We start from the raw sequence: 19,895 nt of genomic DNA, 5'->3' as shown, positions 1-19,895 counted from the left end.
CTCCACCTCTGCCTGCTACATCCCCTGGGAGGACTGTGGTAAGTAACCTACATGCAGTAAATGCACCTTCAACAAGCTAATACACCACCCTTCTCTGCCTGTGCCACATCAGGAAACAATCCAGTTGTGTTCTGTCTACAGCACCCTTTGCCAGCTGATGGGATGAAGAGAATGCAGATGTTCCAACGTACGTGGAGAGCGTGCAGATGTTCCTTTGTCCAGAGAAGTTCAAGCGCACGGTGGCAAAGGCTCGGTCCTGGTTCATCATGTCTGATACTTGAGCAGGGAGGTAGTTGGTAGCAGCCATAAACATCTTTCCCATGTAACCGCTCCAGGTGGGAGGCTCTTCTGGCCGGCTGGGGATAACAACACACCAGTCACTGAGGCTATGTGCACTAGCTACCACAACTAGCATCAACAAAACAACGGAGACCAGGGCTAGTTACAATTTACATACAAATTAAAACTGGCACAGACATCTTCCCTTTGCCAGCCTGTACAAACTGAATCACAGGAGTTCCCTGAACAGTCTTTGCATAACCCCCAATACCCATGACTTGCTTGCACCAAGAGAAAAATGTCCTACTGGTAACTTCTGCAAACCTCCCACCCCTCACTCCCCCCAGAGTGACTTGCAGGATTGGAGCATTAGATATGGCCAGTAAAATGGAACCTACTTTAATGCAGGCTTGCTAAAGTGGAATTCAAATGGACCAGCCCAGACAGAAAATCTACTCCCCCACCTTTGCCCCATGGAGGATCATGGGAAAAAAATTAACACTTTACTCGCCTGTCCAAAAGGCAAAACAAATTACTTTCCATGGGCAGCTGGTGACCCAGCCAGTGGGGGAGGCTAGCCCTTGGTCCCTCCCATTCTGTCCGAGGTCCCGTCCCTCCCTCTCCCCTTCCGCCCCCGCAGGAGCCTAGAGCACTCCCCACCGCAGTCCCCGGCCCCAGCACCGGGTGGCATGGTCACAGCGTCCCCAGCCCCGGTGCTGGGCAGGCAGCGGTGCCCCAGCATCAGCCACCCAGTCCCTGCGGGAGGCAGGCTAGCCAGCCCCAACCCCAGCCAGCCTGGGCCAGGGCCGAGCGCCAGGAACTGCAGGAGGGGGTTCTGGGAGTGTAGCGTGGACAGGGTCATGCCAGGCTGTTTGAGGGGGCACAGCCTCCCCCAGCCTATGATACCTGCTGCCCGTGTTACTTTCCCTGTAAGTAGAGTTTTGCAAGGTTATCTTGAACAGGAGGCACTTAGAACAAAGGGCCTGTGAGGCTTTAGGGGCATGCAAAGGGGCCAGTTAGCCTGGCTAGCTCAATTCTGGCCTGTTGTAAGGGGGTGCAACTCCTATTGACTTCAGTGGGATTCCAGTGCTTATTACTAGCCTTGAATACGGTCTGTTCTATAAGGCTGGATTTGGAAGCTACCTCTCTCTTATATAGCTATTTTCACCCGTAGATCTCGAAGTGCTTTACAGACAGTACAGCATTTACAGGTATCATTAGCTCCTATATAGAGAGGGGGAAACTGAGGCACAGAGCGACAACGTGACTTGCCCAAGGTCACCCTGCAGGCCAGTGACAGTGCTAGGAATAGAACCCCAAGTCGCCTGAGTCCCAAACCAGGGGTCTATCCAGTAGGCCACGCTGCCCCTCCACAGCTTGATTTAAAATTGCGACGGGTCACATCAGATCTGCATGGGGAATGTGTCTCTGAGGATGGTCCTCCTGCTGGCAAGTGATGCCAATCAGAGAACACCATGGAGCCTGCAATGTGAGGCTCCAAGAACCATGGCCATTCCCATGCAGGGAAACATACCCTCTGGGGCAAGTGGCTTAGCTCAGAGCCTCTCACCTGTCTGTGGTATGTTCCAATTTAAAGATGTGCACGGTCTCGGTGTTACTTGAAGCACACAGGAACTGTGAGTCCATACTGAACACGAGAGAGCTGATGTTCACGTACCTAGGGCAGAGAAAACAAAGGGCCCGTCACCAAATGGTGCACAATCAAAAGGGACACACCACAGCAGCCACACCCAGCCACCTGTAAATCCTCTCCACTGACAGAAGATGACCCAGAGACTGGCAACCTGGTGCAACATTTTGCCCAACTAAGCCCTGGCTACGCTGCCAGGGAAGCCCTGTTAGCATCGTTTTAGCATGAACCATGATTTTTGCTGGTCGGTCGAAACACAACCCTAGAGTGGGGATGTGGCCTTGGCCCCATTACAGGAGCAGCAGAAGCTCCCTAAAAGTGAGGGGGCCACTGGTGCCTGAACTGCAGCCCTGCCCCTAGGACCGTCCCTTTCCCTGAGGTCCTGCCCCCCACATTGCTCCTTCTCCCCAAGACCCCTTTTGCCCCCCACTCGCTCCTCTCCAGCCCCTGCCCCCCCATTGCTTGCCCTTATGGCCAGTAAAAAGTGATGAGGCCATGGCCACCTGCCCTTCCCCATTCCGGAGCCCTGGTACTAGGGTTACGGAGGAGTGGCACGGAGCCTTTCTGGAAACTGCCAGTCATCTCCCAGCCATGCAACACTGGGTAACGGAAGGCAAGAGCTGGGACAGTTTTGTGGCATGAGGTGGTGCTGTTACGGGGGAGACAAAGAGTGCTCAGAGCTCCTGTATTTACTGCTCAGAGGAAAGGGGATGCCCCTTGCTTTCAACAGTGATTTCTGAGGCCTAGTCTATGCAGATTTTGTACCAGCATAACTATGTTGGTCAGGGTACAAATATAGTTATACTGGTACAATCCCTCATGTGGATGCAGTTATCCCAGGATAAAGAGGCCGTATAGCTATAGACCTTATTCTCTTTCCCGTACAAGAATAATCTATGCTGGTATAGTTAAGCAGTACAACTTTCTATCAGCAAGGCCTTAATATTGAGAAGAACCCAAAGACGTGATTCAAACTTCTTCTGACCCAGGCACTGGATCATTCAGATGCATGTTAGCTTCCTCCCCTCTGCTAGCTCTATAGGGCTGGTTTCCTGTTGCCTTACAGGGCAAGTCTACGCTACAAAATTAAGTTGACCCAAGTTACGTCGACGTACAGCCACCGCAGTAATTAAAATCGCTTTGCTCCTTGTGTCGGCAGTGCACGTCCTCACCATGAAAGCTTGCACCGATTTAACTGTGAGCGTGAGGCATTGTGGGACAGCTTCTGAAAGTCAATATAAGCAGCTCAGTGTCTGCACTGACACTGCATCAACCTAACTACATCGACTTCAGCGCTACGCCTCTCGTGGAGATGGAGTTAAGTAAGGCCTGGTCTATGCTGTGGGGTGTGAGAATCGATCTAAGTTGCGCGAATAACGTAGCTGAAGTTGACGTACTGAGATCTACTCACTGCGGTGAGTCAAGAGCTGACACTCCCCTATCAAGTCCGCCTGCGCCTCTCACTCTGGTGGAGTATCGGAGTTGACAGGAGAGCGCTCAGCCGTCTAGATTAGACGCAATAAATCGACCCCGCTGGATCGATCACTGCCCAGTAATGTAGACAAGCCCTAAGTGTAGCAAGCGAGTTACATCAGTGGGAGCTACATTTTAGTGTGGACACTTACAAAGTTAGGTTGATGTAAGCGGCCTTACTTTGACCTACCTGTAGCGCAGACCAGGGCACAGTTGTTTACCTTTAGACAATGTGGGCATAAGACCCAACCAAATCAGAACAGGTAGCTTTTTAACACCCACTTGGCCCAGGCAAAGTGATAATCAGATCTCTGTAGAATGGTATAACTATTGTAACTTCATTACTTAAAGTGGAAGTCCAATTACCTTTCCTTTCAAGTGGAGATTATACAAGAGTCAATGTGTCCAATTTGCCTCCAATTCTCTAGAATCACCCAGTTCTGCAAGCGACTGAACTGGGTCACTCAGCTTGCCAGAGGCAAAATGGGGGAGCTACACAGCACTATCATGTTCCTATAGAAGGACAGTAACATATGCCGAAGCAGCCAAGGTCCTACATGGTCAAGAATGTCTGCAGTGAGAATGTATTTAACATGCTGTTACTTGATCCCTTTGCATGCTTGTCAACAATTTTAAGGAGTGAACCGACCTCTTCATTCCTCTTCTGAATTCGTAGAGTTTTTGCCCATCAGGTACAGAAAATACACGAATGACAGTGCCCTGTAAAAATGCAGGATAAAGGTCATGCAGCAAGCAGGGCAAACAGAAACATGCCCCTCCTCAATGCTTTCTCTGGGGAGTTCAGAACATGCATACACCATTTCCACCTTCCCACTCAAGGATCGGTGCAAAGCAAAATCAAATCTCTTCCTCGCAACTGTGTTTCTTTCATTTGTTCCCCCCCCCAGCTCCCTTCCTCCGCTCAATCAATACTAGAGCTTCACTGACATGAAACACAGAAAGATCCACTTCCCATAGAAAAAATAATTTATTTCAAATACTGGATTGCTCTGCGGATCTTCAGCAAACCTGCAAACCCACAGATATTAAGGAGACTGCTCAGTGGGCTTTTCACTCACTTTTTCTGAAGCGCTTGCTAACTTCGATCCTGTGGAGTTGAAGGTTATTGCAGCAAGGGGCCCATCGTGGGCAGGAATTGTGCAGACTGTTCTCTGTTGGTAAAAAGGTAACAGGAGTGTAAACCGAAGTGCGACACCCCCGCCTGCTATCTGGGGGCACATTCCATACCTTGGGCCCCAAACCAACCTGCTTTCCATGGAGGGTTCTCTGTTCACCCTGTACTTTAAAATGTGTACTGGGTCCTAAGCAATTACACTTGATTCATGGATGTCCCTTAAGTGCCTTTTGAGCTTAGTGCTAAATCCAGGAGGTATCTCACGCTTCCTTCCACCTCACCCCCAGTTCTCCTCCTACCAGAGCCACCATGTTTCAAAGGCAAGTTTGGGCCTGATTCCAAGTAGTGCCCAGAACTTACTACTACTCTGGCAGTTATGGGTGCTCAGCACATCTCCAAATCAGGCCACAATGTAGTGATTGCCCTCCTACCCTTCTCCTTTGACGCTTGGCACCTACCTGGGCAAAAGCAGCTCTGAACTCTGGGGACAGTTCATTCTCTGCAGAACATTTAATATTACAAGACAATATAGATTTCTGGGATTTTACCCCAAGGAAACCCGGGCAAGGGAGGACTGGGGACTTGCTAATAATTCTCACTATATGCCACTTACTGGAGCAGCTTAAGTTGCTCACTGGCTCGTCTCTATCTGCCCTGTAGCTCCTTTCATGACCATGCATTTCTCCCGGGTTGCTACATTCAGGATGCAGGACATGAAGGTTGCTTTCCTTACTAAGGAACTAGACCACTGATCTTAAATTCAGTACTTTTGCTCTGGGCATGTGTCAGATAATTAGTTTTAACCACGTGCCATGTCTGGATGAGCAGGAGCGGAGGAGACCCCAAATCTTAGTGGCTGATTTCTGTGCAGTGTGGTTATGTGGACTTCCTTTTTTCTCTCTCTTATTAAAAAAGCTCACCTGGGCATTTCTGTAGCTGTCTTTGTTTACTCAACACAGACTATTTTCTGTCCATGCCCTGAAACCCTCTAGTCACTTTACACCTACCAAATTATTTCCGTCGTAAAGCACAATCTCCCCAATAGTCAAGCTGCCAGGGTATGCCAAGTAGGAGTTTGAATGGTTGATAGAAAGTGCACATAAACCTAGCAAGACATGAAGGCAAAGAAAAATACCGTCAGGTATAGGGTGAGCACACACAATAAAAAACTGAATGGTTACAGTCAGCAACAGAAATGCTGGATTTTCAAGCTCCATTGCTTCGGGGGGGGGGGGGGGGGGAGGAGAGCAGCCACACATAACATCTGGGGTTTCCCTAAGAATGGGCTGGAAATCACTAGGAAATTCCTCGACTCTGGTGACACCTACTGGCATGTGAGGGTAGGGCTCTCTTCTTCCACTGACAGCCCTCCAAGATGCTTTTAAAGAGGATTCTTTCTTAAAGGTCAATATTGGGTCCAGTTTCTCCCCCTTCATCTGAATTATCACCCTTGGAAATGGAGAGAGTAAATCACTTGCAACATTTCAAAGGGCTCTCTCTAGCTATGTCCTTATCTGACCCCTGTCACTGTGTCTCCAAGCCCCTCACAACCACTAATGGATTTTAGTCTCACAACACCCCTGTGCAATAGAGAAGCATCATCCCCATTTTATAAATGGGGCACAGGGTAATTAAGTGATTTGCCCCAGCTCACATGGGAAGCCTATGGCTGAGCTGGAAACTGAATCCAGATCTCGTGAGTCCCAATTTAGCACCCCATCCACTAGGCCATCTTTCCTACCCTCATGTGAGTTTCAGGGGTAGCTGAAGTGACATTTTGGGTGCCTCCAAGCCTGTTCTCGGGGCTGGCTGCAGCGTTTGCAGGACCTTGTGCAGAGTACACCACATGGCATGCCAGCCCATCTCCAGTAACTCACGTGCCACCTCTTGGGGGAGTGTCTGGCTGCAGGGCAGGAGCCCAGGTGCTTATCAGATGGTAACAGGGTTCATTCTAGGGTACTACACGCTCGGCCTATGGCCCATCCCTGCCCGCTCTGCCCATGTACTGAAATGAATCTTGGTTCTTTCCACCCTCAAACACACACTGCAGCTGCTGTTAAAATGTAGGGGACTGCTGGCCCTGTGAGAATATGGATTTCTGATTTAGTGGGTTTGTAAAACCTCACTGAGCATGGCTAGGAAGGTGCCACAAGTCAGGGAGGCTGCAGAGTTAAAGGCTATTTGTCATCCGGCCAGCTTGTGTGCTCAGCTCTCCAAACAGGAAATGCACCTCCCCCACACACACACTTCATGGGGCTGGTCATGCCAGGATACTGCCTTGGCAAACGCCCAACAGCAGTGCAGGATTAGCTGCAGCTAGTGTTTCAGATCATTGTTTATAACTGAACAAAAGCCTCAACTGAACAGCAGCATCCAATAGCCTGAGATATCCCTTTATCAATCTAGGGTATTTATACAGTGCTAGTCACTGCTCTACCTTGGACTGAGGCGAGCTGCGGCCATATAAACTTGACAGCAGTGGGAAAAGCATTTTAAATAATATAAGGCAGCTGATAAAGCCTGAATAATGTGATTGGGGGGGCGAAGGGGGCAGAAATGAAATCAAGGATATACCAGAGACTTTTTGATAACAAGTGCAGATAAAAGGCCAAAGAGATAAGGAACGAGTTCCCTCAAAAGGAAGGCCTTGGCTATCAGTCATTACCGTTTAAAGGCAACAACGGAGACTGTTCCGTGAAACGGTTTCCTGTCAGGCTGGAGAGGACACAGGATCTAGAGAATTTTCAAGCTTAAGAAGCTGAGTTCCGAGTCAATTGCGCCCTGCTACAGGCCTGTCTGGAAGACTCAAACAGGAAACCAGGCCAGGGAAAAAGAAGAATACAAATACACAGAGCTGACCCCTTTAAGGCACAAAGAGAAGCATAGCCACTGAGGTAGAGTTGCAACGCGTCCGATTTCTTCCGACGGTGCAGGACAATCTCATCTCAGAGTATTCAAACTACACAGTGAAGGGCTCCCAAACTAAGCAAACATGGGCCCCGATTCAGAGTGCTGCTCAGGATGGGGCAGATGTGGCAAGCTCCATGCTAGCTCAGGGACTGTCAGCCTCCAGGGATCAGTCCAGTCCTTAGCATAGCTGAGTAGTCTGAGGGTGGCCTAGAGCAAAAAGGGGCTGCAGGAGTCAGGGGAAGACCAGTTTGACTTAAGTTGAAATTGAACTGTGCTGTTAGTTTAATAAACCAGAACCCACAAAGGGGTGTTATTTGATACAGGAGAGCCTCGATGCAGTTACTGGATCCAGGAAGGGGAAACTGAAGCAGAGGCCGGGCCTGATGCTACAGTTTCTGAGAGAGAGGAGGGAAACGAAAAATCAGAGATGGGCTGAGTTCAAGTCTCCAGGCAATATGGCTCTTCCCAGACCAGGGAAAGTTCAGTAAGAGAACAGTCTGTTGGAAGAGGCTTCCCTGTGAGAGCAGAATGTCCTGCCAGGGTCAATATACTGCAGCCATCCCACTGCTGAGCAACTGACATCATTGGTAAAAATGCAACTGGCCTAATTACAACTCCCCACTGACACGATCTTGTAGCCTTTGAATGGATCTGAGCACCATGAACTCAGAAATCAGTTTCCTGCCTCTGGCACAGATTCACTCTGTGGCTTTGGGGGATTCATTAACCTTCCTGCCCAGTTTCCCCCATCTGCAGAATAGGGCTGTGCTCCCTCTCCTCCCTCACAGCGGTGGCTGGAGAGGACTTGTTAGCAGCCTGTAAAGCTCTTGGGAGATGAAAAGCATTCAGTGTGCTAAGTGCTGTTAGCACTCCAATAACCAAGGGTGGCTCCCTCACACATGAAATCCACAGTCAGACTCACCCTAGCTGGGCATTTACCTGTGCTGAGGAAGATGTCAGAACGTGACTGAGAAGGCAACACTAATCAGACGCAACCTTTCTGGAAAGCCTCTCTGTGGAACCACAGCAGGAAACGTTTCGCCAACACTTGGTTGCAGTGAGTTTGTGGAGAGAGAGTTATTGAGAACATTTCCCGTCCAATTCAAGGACACTGGCTGTGCATGCATGGTTTGCTGTATGCTGCAAACCCCCTCTTGATGTCTTCATCTATATACTGACTGACTGCCCTGGACTCTCAGATAATCCATGTTATCATTATGTGCTGTTGCTTTTGAAACAAGACGATGATCCTTTCAGGCTACTAGAGAACAACAGCATGCCTGGGTGTGTGTGTCCCTTGCGGGATTTTTTTAAAAAAAAAATCATTAAATTATATGTGAAGCTTTAGTATGTTTAAACCTCAGCTAGGGACCATCTGTTAGAAGACTAAAGTAGGTCACTCTGGAGGGCCACGCACTGGGTCCCCAGAAAGCCAAGGAGCCCAGCATTCGTTCCATGGAGATGGATTGCATCAGCGACTCTACAATGAGAGATGCCACAATCCATGGCTGTGACATCAGAACAGCGTACAGCGGAACCCACCTTAAGCAGCCACTGCAGACTGCCCTCCTACCACCAAAATACATCATTGGCTAGTGGATGAAGAGCTGGATTCCCCCTAAGCAGGACAAAGGGGAATTCAGCTGAGGGAAGCCAGGTGGGTTCTGCTGCTGCCTTCCCTCTATGAGGTTGCCACAGGCAAGGAGGGGCGTTAAGTTGTGGCCAGGGTCCACAGGAGCTCTTCTGGTAGAGGCTGCTCAGAGAGATGGACTGAATTCGTGCAGTCCCTAGACACACTGGCCACACCCCACTCCCTGCACAGCACTGTACACTTCTGGGGCTGGCCCCATGCAGGTCCCTGGCAGAAGAGTAGTTTCAAGGACTTTCCACTATGGTAAACACCTTCCTGGCTGCCACAGGCCTCTGTTAGGGTGTACACTGGCCTGGAGAGAATCTGGGCCATGGTCTAACTAGAAGTCTATAATGAAGTGTCAAGCTATGACCCTGTGTGGAGGTACAGAGCTATTCTGCTGACTCACCCTGGCAGCAAAAGCAGCTGGGTCTCATTTGCACAGGAACACAAAAGGCTGGGAGCATATCTGAAGTAAGACAGAAGAAAGAGCAGGAAGTCCGGAAGGGAGAAATTCTAATCCTCCCATTCAGGAAGGATCTCGTGGGGTGAAGTCCGAGTATGGTCCTACCTTAAGACTTTGTGACTTTATCTAAAAATAAAGGCAAACTCCAGGAAGGTTAAGATGTGGGAGAGGAGCATGTCAGGGCCATCTGATTGTACGGCTGAAGTAAATTATGCTGGGAATTTTAGGGATACTTTTAAGTGGTTGCTTGAGACAGAATGTTGCCTGTTGGAGGTCAGCTATGGAAGAGATTTTGGTGTAGGCTGGATCCTGGGGTTAGAGCAGTCAGACATGTCAGTTATACATGCATCCTGTACTTCCAAGGTCCTCAGCTAAAAACCTAATACTCAGAGAGCAAAATCCCTTTCCTTTTACCATAACTCACATCAGAGTGTCGATCGTAGCCAACCCATGTTTGGGAATTTAAAGGCAGCCATGTATTATACAATCTACAACAAGAGTATTGCAGTGAGATAAATGCAGTTAGACCAAGTCCTGGCAGTGTTGCCAGAGTCCTTCAATGAAGTTATTTCCTTGTAACTTGGTGCAGTTCACCCATTCAGCTGTGCACCCTCTCCACCCCTGGTTCCCGCTCCCCCAGCTCTGCATTGCTGGGACAAGGCTCCTCTCACACGTACAGGTCACTGCTGATATTTACTCTCTTCAGTGCATTTCTGGATTCTACATGCTAAACTAAATACATTAGTAAGAATGCCGACACTGACTTGATTTAAATTCTTACAGTGAAGTTTCAGATCTGTGGAGCTCTCTGCAGAACACCTGGCTTGTCATTAGTTTCCTTTGATCAGATCTCCTTTACTTACCTGTTGCATTTGGAGGGGTATCCAGGATTGTCTTCAAAAGCTTCATGTCCTTAATGTTATGAATATAAATTGACTCCTCCAGGCAAACAATCAGCCTCTGCAACAAAACAGTCGACAGGTACACAACCACAACTTGTTAACCCTCCCCCTATACACACAAAACATGTCAGCAGGTGCAGTTACATTTGTCTTTCACAGCGAAGTTCACACTTTCACTCAGGCCCTTGCAATCAGAGAGAGTTACCAGGCATCTCTGAACTCCAAAATGGATCAGAGAGACGAAGATCTTCCTCTCAAATCCGTTGCAATTGAGAAGCCCTCGGTTTTACACCACATGGCTGCAAAGAACTGCCTGCATTTGGAACCAAGATTACACCCCCTAATCTTTTTTGACTTGACTTTATGAGAGAGTTGATTTTAAAGAGCACTTGCAAATGTACAGTGCTGTGGGAATGCTAGGAATTATCTGGGTGCAGCCAGTGGTCTCAAAATACCCCAGAGTTTCATTCCTTCCCCACCCAAACCATGCTTTTCCTTTTAACATTTCTCTCTTTGTGGCTTCTTTAGTAGCAGGACACTTTCCCCTCTAATTTATATGATTGTAAAGAGGCTATTAGATCCTTTCTAGTCTATTTCCTCCACAGCGTGGCCTTGCTCCCTACAATACACTCACTCTAACTTTGTCCAATCTAGCTGAAAATGTCCAAGCGATGAGGCTCCCACCACTTCCAAAAGAAGTGCCTGCCACTCGTGGATGCCGTCTAACTCAGAATCAGGGAGCACAATCTATCTTCTGCTTCCCGCTCCAGGGCTATCTATGGCAGCGGTATCCAAAGTGGGGTGTGCAAGACCATCCCTGGGGGTGCGCAGCAGGAGACGCGCACCGAAGAAGTGCCACAGGCAGGCCGGCCCCTCCCCCCGCGCCGTCCTGGGCAGCAGGCCGGTGGCAGCTCTTTTTTATTTTGCTTCCCCAGAGCTGGCCCTGGGGGTGCACAATTCAAAAAGTTTGGAGACCCCTGGTCTATGGCATAGCCAAGCCATGGGCCGGCATTCAAGTTCCAACCAGGGGACACACATTGCAGGGTGGCTGATTTGCTCAGTGGGAACAACAGAGGAGAAACACTTTATGTTGGCAGTAGGATAGGGAACGACAGCTAATGTGATCTGCACCATCTCCATCTGATTGTGCTGTTCGTCCATTCACCCACCTAGCCTGAAGCCACTCGCAATACTGATGGCGAGGAACACAGGAATTCCCCAGAGCTGTATCTAGTGTGGTCATGATGTGAACGTTAGGGCCCTGATTACGCAGCACTGAGCCTCAAAACAGTGGCACTGTAATCAGACATTTGTCACCAAGGTATTCTGCACTGAGAAGTAAGGGAGAGGGAGCTCTGGGCAGCTGAGGGCCTATTTTCAGAAGCATTGAGCACCTTCAGCTCCCCCCAGCATCAGTGGAAATGGCAGGGGCTCAGCCTCTCTGAAAACCTGGCACGAAAAGACCAGACCAGAACCTTCAGACCAGGGTGCCTGCAGCGGCAGGTGCTTCCATCCCTTTGGCCATCAGGCCACTTATTTAAGGGCTACATATGGGATTTCAGTGACTAACTTTAGACACCCATGCTTGAAAACCTTGGCCTTGGTGTATAACTACAGGCTCAACCAATGCTACTTGAAATCAAAGCCTTCTTATAAGAGAAGCTTCTATTCCTGCTAACCACAGCAGCCAGTACTTTGTTTCCCAAAACCATTTAGGATTTCCAGGGAGGCATGCGTTTAGCATAATTTCAATGGCACTTTCCAAAAGAACAGCTCTCGACTTTATAACGGAGACTTGAAAATAAAGCGTGTTAAGTGTATGGTATAAAAAGGCGTCTCAAGGCTTCACAGAGTTCTACAATACAATGCTGCTGATATACAGGCAGAGAGAAGCAGAGGGAGAGACGTATGTGCCTGGGGGAGAATGCAAATAGGTTTTCAGATGAGAGATGGAGCGTCTGAGGGGCAGAAATACAACAAAACTGTTTCAGGTGACAGGAGCTCCGGATGAGAAATTTCCCATACCAAGAAGAACAAGATCCTAGGAAGGCAGACACCAGATGAGCGGTGGGAGCAGGGAGGGAGGCCTGAACAAGTCCATGGAGAGTTTCAGACAAAAGGCCTAATTCTCCATTGCTCTGCCCCTTGAGCTGTCATTAACACCAGCACCAAATGCAATCAGATGAGAGTGGGAGTGTTTGCCCCCCACTTTGCACTGGTGTAAAGCACTGCACAAGAGGCAAGTAATGGAGAGTTGGGCCCAAGAAGGGCAGGTTTGAGCGGCTGAAACAGATGAGGAGTTAGCGGAGGCGTTTGTACGTCTTGCTCAGATGCTGGGGGATGGTGCCTTAGAACTGTGCGTAGTAATTCCTGGGGTGAGAGATGGAACTATAATCAATACAACGTACATCCTGTGGAATGCATCACTTCTGCTGCTTACTGCTCCATGGCGCTTTCCTCTACGCTTTCATTTAGATACCAACAAACAGACTAGTTATCTTGACCTGCACACTGAGAAGGAACGAGGGTCCTTCTGTTAAGTACATCAAAAGGATTCGGCAGCAGGACTGCAGCCAAGAGGTCCAAGGAAAACACAGGGAATTTTCATTAAAATATGAACGCTGCTTCTCACTCGTCAAAAGCACAAGCCCCTGCTCCAGCATAATAATAATAAAAAAAAAAATCTCGTTTTTCACCACGTACAAGTAACAAGAGGGTTGGAAACAAAGTGTTTCCATGAATCAACAGCAACTGAGAGTCTAATTCAAATGGATTCTTCAGTATGAATAACAAAGATTTTCCACTAAGAGATCAAACCAAAAAAGACAAAACTGTTTGCCCAAAGAGAGCTTTTCTTATTTAAACTTCCACGGCTGACAGCGATTCTCTGACTTGGATGGGTTTTACACTACGATGGACTTTCTCCAGTGCAGTATGGTTTCCGTACTCAAATCCAAGACAAGCGTTTTCAGAGTAACATAGTGAATGCATAACCTGATCTCCACCAGATTAACTCGCAAGAGGGGCTAGATTAGTCCCCTGAAGTAGAGTTACACCACAGATAAATTTGGCCCAGGTTGTACTGATTTCACAGTGCAATGCATGGAAACAAAATGCATTCATGATGGGGGATCTGGGCCACCTTGTCTCCAGTATTTAGAGACGTTTTTGTGTACGCTCTCTCAGATATTTGGGTGAGCCAGCGATTCTGTCATATAGCATCCTGCAAACAGTCTAGATGAATCTGCTTCACACACATTTTTAGGAGACAAGGTGGGGGAGATAATATCTTTTATTGGACCAACTTCTCTTGGTGACAGAGACAAGCTTTCAAAGACAAGCTCTTTGAAGCGCTCTGTGCAAGCTCAAAAGTTTCTCTCTCTCACCAACAGAAGTTGGTCCAACAGAAAATACTACCTCAGCACCTTGTCTCCCTAATATCTGGAACCAGCATGGCTACAACACTGTATACACATTTTAATGACAGCTGATATGAAATAAACAGTTATGCCCAATGGCAAGCACGAGAGGGTGTGCATTCTCATTCCCTAGGTATAGAACAGCTCTCATCCCATGTGACAAGTACCCTCCCTTGCCTTCAAAACTCCCTTTTGCTTATTTCTCCTGTGCTGACCTGGTACTGTCTGTTCTCCAGGGCTGGGTCATAACCATTTTGTATTGCATCCACCTGGGCTTCTCAGGACAGTGACCTTATCACTAGAATAATGCAGCTCTTCCCTCATATTCGTGTTTGACACTTACACCATCTATCCATGTGTCTGAGCACCTCCATCTTTAACGTCTTTATGCTCATAACCCCCGCAGGAGACAGGACAGTGCAATTACTCCCAATTGATATCTAGGGGACTAAGGCACAGGGAGACCAAGTGACTTGCAATGAACCTGGGTCTCCCAAGTCCCAAGCCAGTGCCCTAACCACTGTACCATCCTTCCTCCATGGAATCCTTCTGGCCCATGAGACTGCACAGGGGAGTAAACACCACCAAACTGAACGGTAGGCTCCTAGAACTACACTGAAATTTGCAATACATAAATTAGAACTCAAAAGGAAGTGATGATTTTACCAGATCCTCTTACCTGCCACAATACACTTCAGTGAAGAAATTAATTTAGTACAAAGTTAATTACAGTATCGCACAAGCTATAGGAAGCCCATGATCATACAAAACTTTACTAGAAACTCAAGACAGGGCTTGCCTGTTGGAGATGCTTACTGCAGATTTCACTATTGCTAACCTAGAAACGGCTGATTATATACAATTATACAGTCTGTTTATTTTTGTATTGTAATATACTCCACTCTTTATAACCGATAATGTCTTTTGGAAGAGATTATGGAAAAAAGAAGACTTTACATCCAAAAAAACCAACAACAGAGAGCTGATAGGACACATAAGTGCAGCAGTGACAGAACGAGGAGTAATGGTCTCAAGTTGCAGTGGGGGAGGTTTAGGTTGGATATTAGGAAAAACTTTTTCACTAGGAGGGTGGTGAAGCGCTGGAATGTGTTACCTAGGGAGGTGGTAGAATCTCCTTCCTTTGAAGTTTTTAAGGTCAGGCTTGACAAAGCCCTGGCTGGGATGATTCAGTTGGGGATTGGTCCTGCTTTGAGCAGGGGTTTGGACTAGATGACCTCCAGAGGGCCCTTCCAACCCTGATCTTCTATGATTCAAAGCTTTCCTCAGCATGACTCAGGTGCTAGCTACACTTTTAAAAAACACAGCGAGGCTATGAGCTGCTGATGGATGCTATTTGAGACATCAGCCATTAGGCAAAGTTCAAATTACACCCAGGCTTGTGTTATTAACTTTGACTATGTTATCTGTGACAAAGATGCCACTGTAGGTCAGAAGCCAGAGCACGGCATCCAGGGAGAAGATGTGGTAGAAAAAAAGTTTACATGCCTTTGGAGCATGCGATGTTGTTTAATTCGAACAGCTTCGTTTAAGTGTTTACTGCTGTGTAAACTGAGTGTAGCTAATTTATCATCTTCCAATTTAAAGCTCACCAGCAACATTTTGCCATCACATAGCATCCCATCCCACATGGAGTTATTGTAAGGAAATGTAGGAAGGAATGTATTTAAAACATACATTTCACTAAGGGACATGCCTGAGCCATATTCAGAGGGGATACAAGTTATGTATTGTTAAGTGGATGTAACTGAGTGACAGAGTCTAAGGGCTAAAGCAGTTCAAGATGTAGATCACCTGTGGGTACCAGTGGGTATGAAAATACCTCTCTGACCTCTCCTTTTTGCACAGAGGAGAGCATAAGGCTAAAGGAAGAGGGTATAACCCCATAGAAGTCAATGGAGCAAGAACGACCTAAAACCAGAGCGAGGTGTGGGCAGAGTCAAGCCTATTGTGTTTAGACTTAGTTGACTATTAATGCACAAGTAATCGATGCCCTTACCTGCCGATTCAGCCGGATGGACAGGATGTTGCTGGAATAGCTATAGTTGCAGATCTCCGTCCCTTTTTTGAAGTGATAGACGTTCATTTGCCGAGGCTTGGTGTGACTTACCACGACCACCAGGCTGCTGGAGAAGAGGCGCTCCACGATGTAAACATCCAGGATTTCATCTGCTCAGCCAAAAGAAAGTAAGAAGGGTATTTTTATCTTGGGTCTGGTTCTTTAAGAGTAAAATCCCCCATGCATTGTGCCTAGCTCAGGAGCTGAAGGGTTAAGTGCTTAGTCATGACAGTTCTGCTTTTATTAACAATTACCCTTCCTTTGCATGGCTGCATCTAGGCCTTCTGATGGGGTGTGCACCGGGCCCAGACAGGAAAGGGTTAATTGGTCTTTCCTTTGGAGACAGGAACTTAGTGCCTGAAATACCTGCATTTGGGCCCTCCAGCTGTAGTTAATCAGGAGGGAACAGGATATAGCAGGGAATGAGCCCTGCCTCCTAGGTGTTTACCTTAATCCAGGGAAATACATGTCCTGGGAGGGAGCTAGAGAAGCTCCTTACAGGGGAAGAGATGAATCTGTGAGGGGACAGATCAGGACTCCCTGAGGCAGGAGACAAGCAGGGCATGGTCTGTTATTTCCTGTAACTACATGCTGCACTGTCCTGGGCTCCCTGAGGAAAGGGATGGCCTAAAGGAAGATAAGGCACAGGATATTCTCTTCCTCCCCAACCCCACAGTGGCCATGGGCCATCATGATACTTTGGTTGACTTTCTCTAAATAAAGAGGGCTCTTTTTCTTAGCACCACAACCCCTCCTCCTCAGTACACCCAGATAACCTGGGAGAAGTGCCTCCTTTTTCACTCCAGCTGCAGGCAGCGAATTTTCTACATGATCCCTGCACTGACCCATGCTGCGGGCAGACCTGTGCTAGCTCCAATCTTGTTTAAACGCTATTCTTGTGCTTGACCTGGATTACAATATTTTAAGTGGGGTGTAAAAACAACAGGCAACTCTGGAGATAACAATATTCTAGTATGGGCTCTCTAACTAGTGTGGATCAGGATTGTCCCCCTAAAGTATGCCAGCCAGCCTGTGCTCCTGGTCTCTTATACAGTGTCACTTATACCATTTTGGGGACCCTGTTAGCATCACAGACTACACTGTTGTATTAAAACACTCTTCCAGTTGCCACTGTTAGTGGAACCAAACAGTGTTCCCGAAGGCTGCAGAAATCCATGATTATAGCCTGTTTCAGGAACCCTGTGTGGTTCCAGCTGTGCTGTGAGACTAAAATCTCTCTCTGTCTGTTGGGACTACCATGTTTCTAGTAGGTGACCCCCAATCTGGTTGACAAAATAATGTAATTTGACAAAGGGCCTCAGGTGACCTATGCAGGACTTCAAGGTCTTAAACCAAGTTGGCTGTGAATCAACACTATTTGGCAGATCAGTATACATAAGGCTAAATTGTGTTCTACCAAGGTTAAAGGGCTTTAGCAGAGCATCTAGGTTAGAGCATTTTTTAAAATCTAACCTATAATGTAGTCTGAGTTTAGCAAACAATACTGCATTATATACAGTTTGGCAACAAAAAAGCTGCTCAACAGAGTCAAGCCCCTTGCAGATGAGGTAGAAGGCTGAAGTTTTGTGTCTAAAACTTACTGATCCTAACGAAAGTATTTGCATTTAAGTCTTCTTGTGTCTGCAACTCAAACACAGTTGTATTGAGCTAACCTATAAGAATGGAGATATGAAATTACCAGAAAGCAAGACTGACTAGTGTCTACACTTCATTCAGTCTGAATAATGGAAAGCGTGAACTAACAACCTAATAGTGAAAAGTGAATTGTCTCTTAAATGCTCAGGTCTAATAACCTACAATGGTATTAGTCATATAGGTCAGAATGTGTTTCCAATTGACTTGTTTCTTTTTTTTTTAAACCTGACAATGTCCCTTTAAACATAGCTGTAACTAGCACAGCTCTACTCCAGTGAGGATACGGTCGAGGCAGATGCCATCTGTGCTACAGCAGGAAAGCTAACCACATGGAGTTGCTCCTTTGAGGCAGATCAGAAGTGCAGTAATACAAACTAAAGCCTATTATCATCCAATATGCTGCTGCATCGAGAACAGACTTACTGTTTTCATAGACTTGGTCCAGCTGCTCCACAGAACTTAGGGAGAAAAGTCTGTATCCAGTTTTGGTTCCAATTGCCAGGGAGCTGCAAGAGAGAAAATTTGCGCTAATTAGTTTACAGTGTATTGCTCTAACCTTGAAACCACTGAGTATCATAGAAAATTAAATTAGTAGATCCTAATACAATGCATCAATTACAGGGAGCAACTCCCCTGGTCATATATGCAAATTTCAATGCAAAACAGATATAACTGTCCACCCCAGTAGTTGGGGTTCTTATCTGACTGTTGGGTGCACACAACAAGGTGTCTTAATAGCAATTTGCATGTGAGGCTGACAGCTTTATAAATGTTAATTAAATTGCAGAATACCCTAAGAGGGATCAATAGTCCTATATCACAGCAGGAAAAACTGACATACACTGGGGCCATATCCCACCATCTGGCTTTTAAACTGAAGTCCCTACTAACTTCCTTGAGAAGTTAATAACTATCAACTATATTAACTTGAGCATCATTACTAAAGCTGTGTGGGAACTTCCATACATACAAAAATCCCCAAAGCCTGCTAGGGGGAGGGAAAGGGAATAATACACTTGTTAGGCTACCAATAATGACTTCTACCCAGCAGAAGCAAGACCCTTCTCTGACTCCAATGCATCTAAGCTGAGAGACTGTCTTTAAATGTCTGTCTAGAAATACTGGAGTTTTGGCAGAGGCTGTGTAGGCCTCGCTGGTTTGATTGCTGCCTCCAGGACACCAAGAAAGATAATGAGACACAAGTGTATATGTGCAAAGTGGTGGCTTATTCTTTCCATGCAGACTTGCTCTAGCCAGATCTTGACTATAGTAATTGTCAACATCTACGGCTACGTCTACCCACATTGGCGGGTAGTGATCGATCTACTGGGGATCGATTTATCGCATCTACAGTAGGCGCAATAAATCGATCCCCGATCGCTCTGCTGTTGACTCCAGAACTCCACCAGCGCGAGAGGCGGAAGCGGAGCCGACGGGGGAGCGGCGGCCATCGATCCCGCGCCACGAGGAGGCTAAGTAAGTGATTCTAATTCGATCTAAGATATGCAACTTCAGCTACGAGAATAGCATAGCTGAAGTCAACATATCTTAGATCGATCCCCCCCAGTAGTGTAGACCAGGCCTAAGTTTAAATCAGCAACCAGTTTAGAACATCACAGACCAAGGGAGAACAGTGAAGTATTTGTACTGTAGCACTCTTCAGTGTCGCCAAACCAGAAGCACATCACCAACTCCATCAAAGCACTCTTTGTTCAAATACTTAGTAATTGGAAACGTAAGATAACAGTGCAAACGTAACAACAGAACTCTCTTTCTTTCAAAATCTCTGTAGAAATATTGGTACCTATACCTTTGAGTACATAAATAAGGATATCTTAGCAACTGACTTTGGTCTTGTAGTAAAGGGCAAGTGAACTAGTAGAACGCAGCCCATGTCTCTTAAAGTGAAACTTCTGTTAAGTGACCACCCAAGGATCCAGTAAAAGTTGCTCTCTTGTAGACAGAAACCATAGGTTAAGCAAAACTGTATTTGACACTATTTAATGGAGCTAGCTACTTTTTAGAAGAACTGCCAATAAAGCTCCCTCTTTGGGGGTTCCCCATACAGGGACAGCTACTGGTGATTGGTACCAGACATTTACCAAGAACCACAGGCCTGCCCTTGATGGCAGATATCCAGTTAACTGCAGAATAGATAATTCAGTTCTCCAGCAAGCTACTGTTCTAGCAACTATAGAACACATTCTGTTTTCCATAAATACCTATGCATAAGAATACATCCACTGCTGGATTAAACCACTAGGAAAACCTACCTCCCCACTCCTGCAAAACTACAA

At 47.0% G+C, this 19,895-nt stretch overlaps 1 protein-coding gene across 4 annotated transcripts in view; it reads right to left on the bottom strand.

The window, feature by feature from the left end:
• Positions 1–19,895, bottom strand: part of WIPI1 (WD repeat domain, phosphoinositide interacting 1) — a 32,839-nt gene that overhangs the window by 9,885 nt on the left and 3,059 nt on the right. For all 4 annotated transcript variants that reach the window (XM_073312043.2, XM_073312044.2, XM_073312041.2 and 1 more), the window contains exons 2-9: positions 18,022–18,104; positions 15,883–16,052; positions 10,408–10,504; positions 5,546–5,643; positions 4,483–4,575; positions 4,053–4,123; positions 1,850–1,957; positions 192–356 (exon numbers count right to left, since the gene is read on the bottom strand). In XM_073312043.2, coding sequence (XP_073168144.1) covers positions 192–356; positions 1,850–1,957; positions 4,053–4,123; positions 4,483–4,575; positions 5,546–5,643; positions 10,408–10,504; positions 15,883–16,052; positions 18,022–18,104 — 885 coding nt within the window. The remainder of the gene's footprint in view (positions 1–191; positions 357–1,849; positions 1,958–4,052; positions 4,124–4,482; positions 4,576–5,545; positions 5,644–10,407; positions 10,505–15,882; positions 16,053–18,021; positions 18,105–19,895) is intronic.

This window comes from Lepidochelys kempii, chromosome 14, assembly GCF_965140285.1.
Source record: "Lepidochelys kempii isolate rLepKem1 chromosome 14, rLepKem1.hap1, whole genome shotgun sequence".
Lineage (NCBI taxonomy): Eukaryota > Metazoa > Chordata > Testudines > Cheloniidae > Lepidochelys > Lepidochelys kempii.
This window is presented reverse-complemented; position numbering and strand designations above follow the sequence as displayed.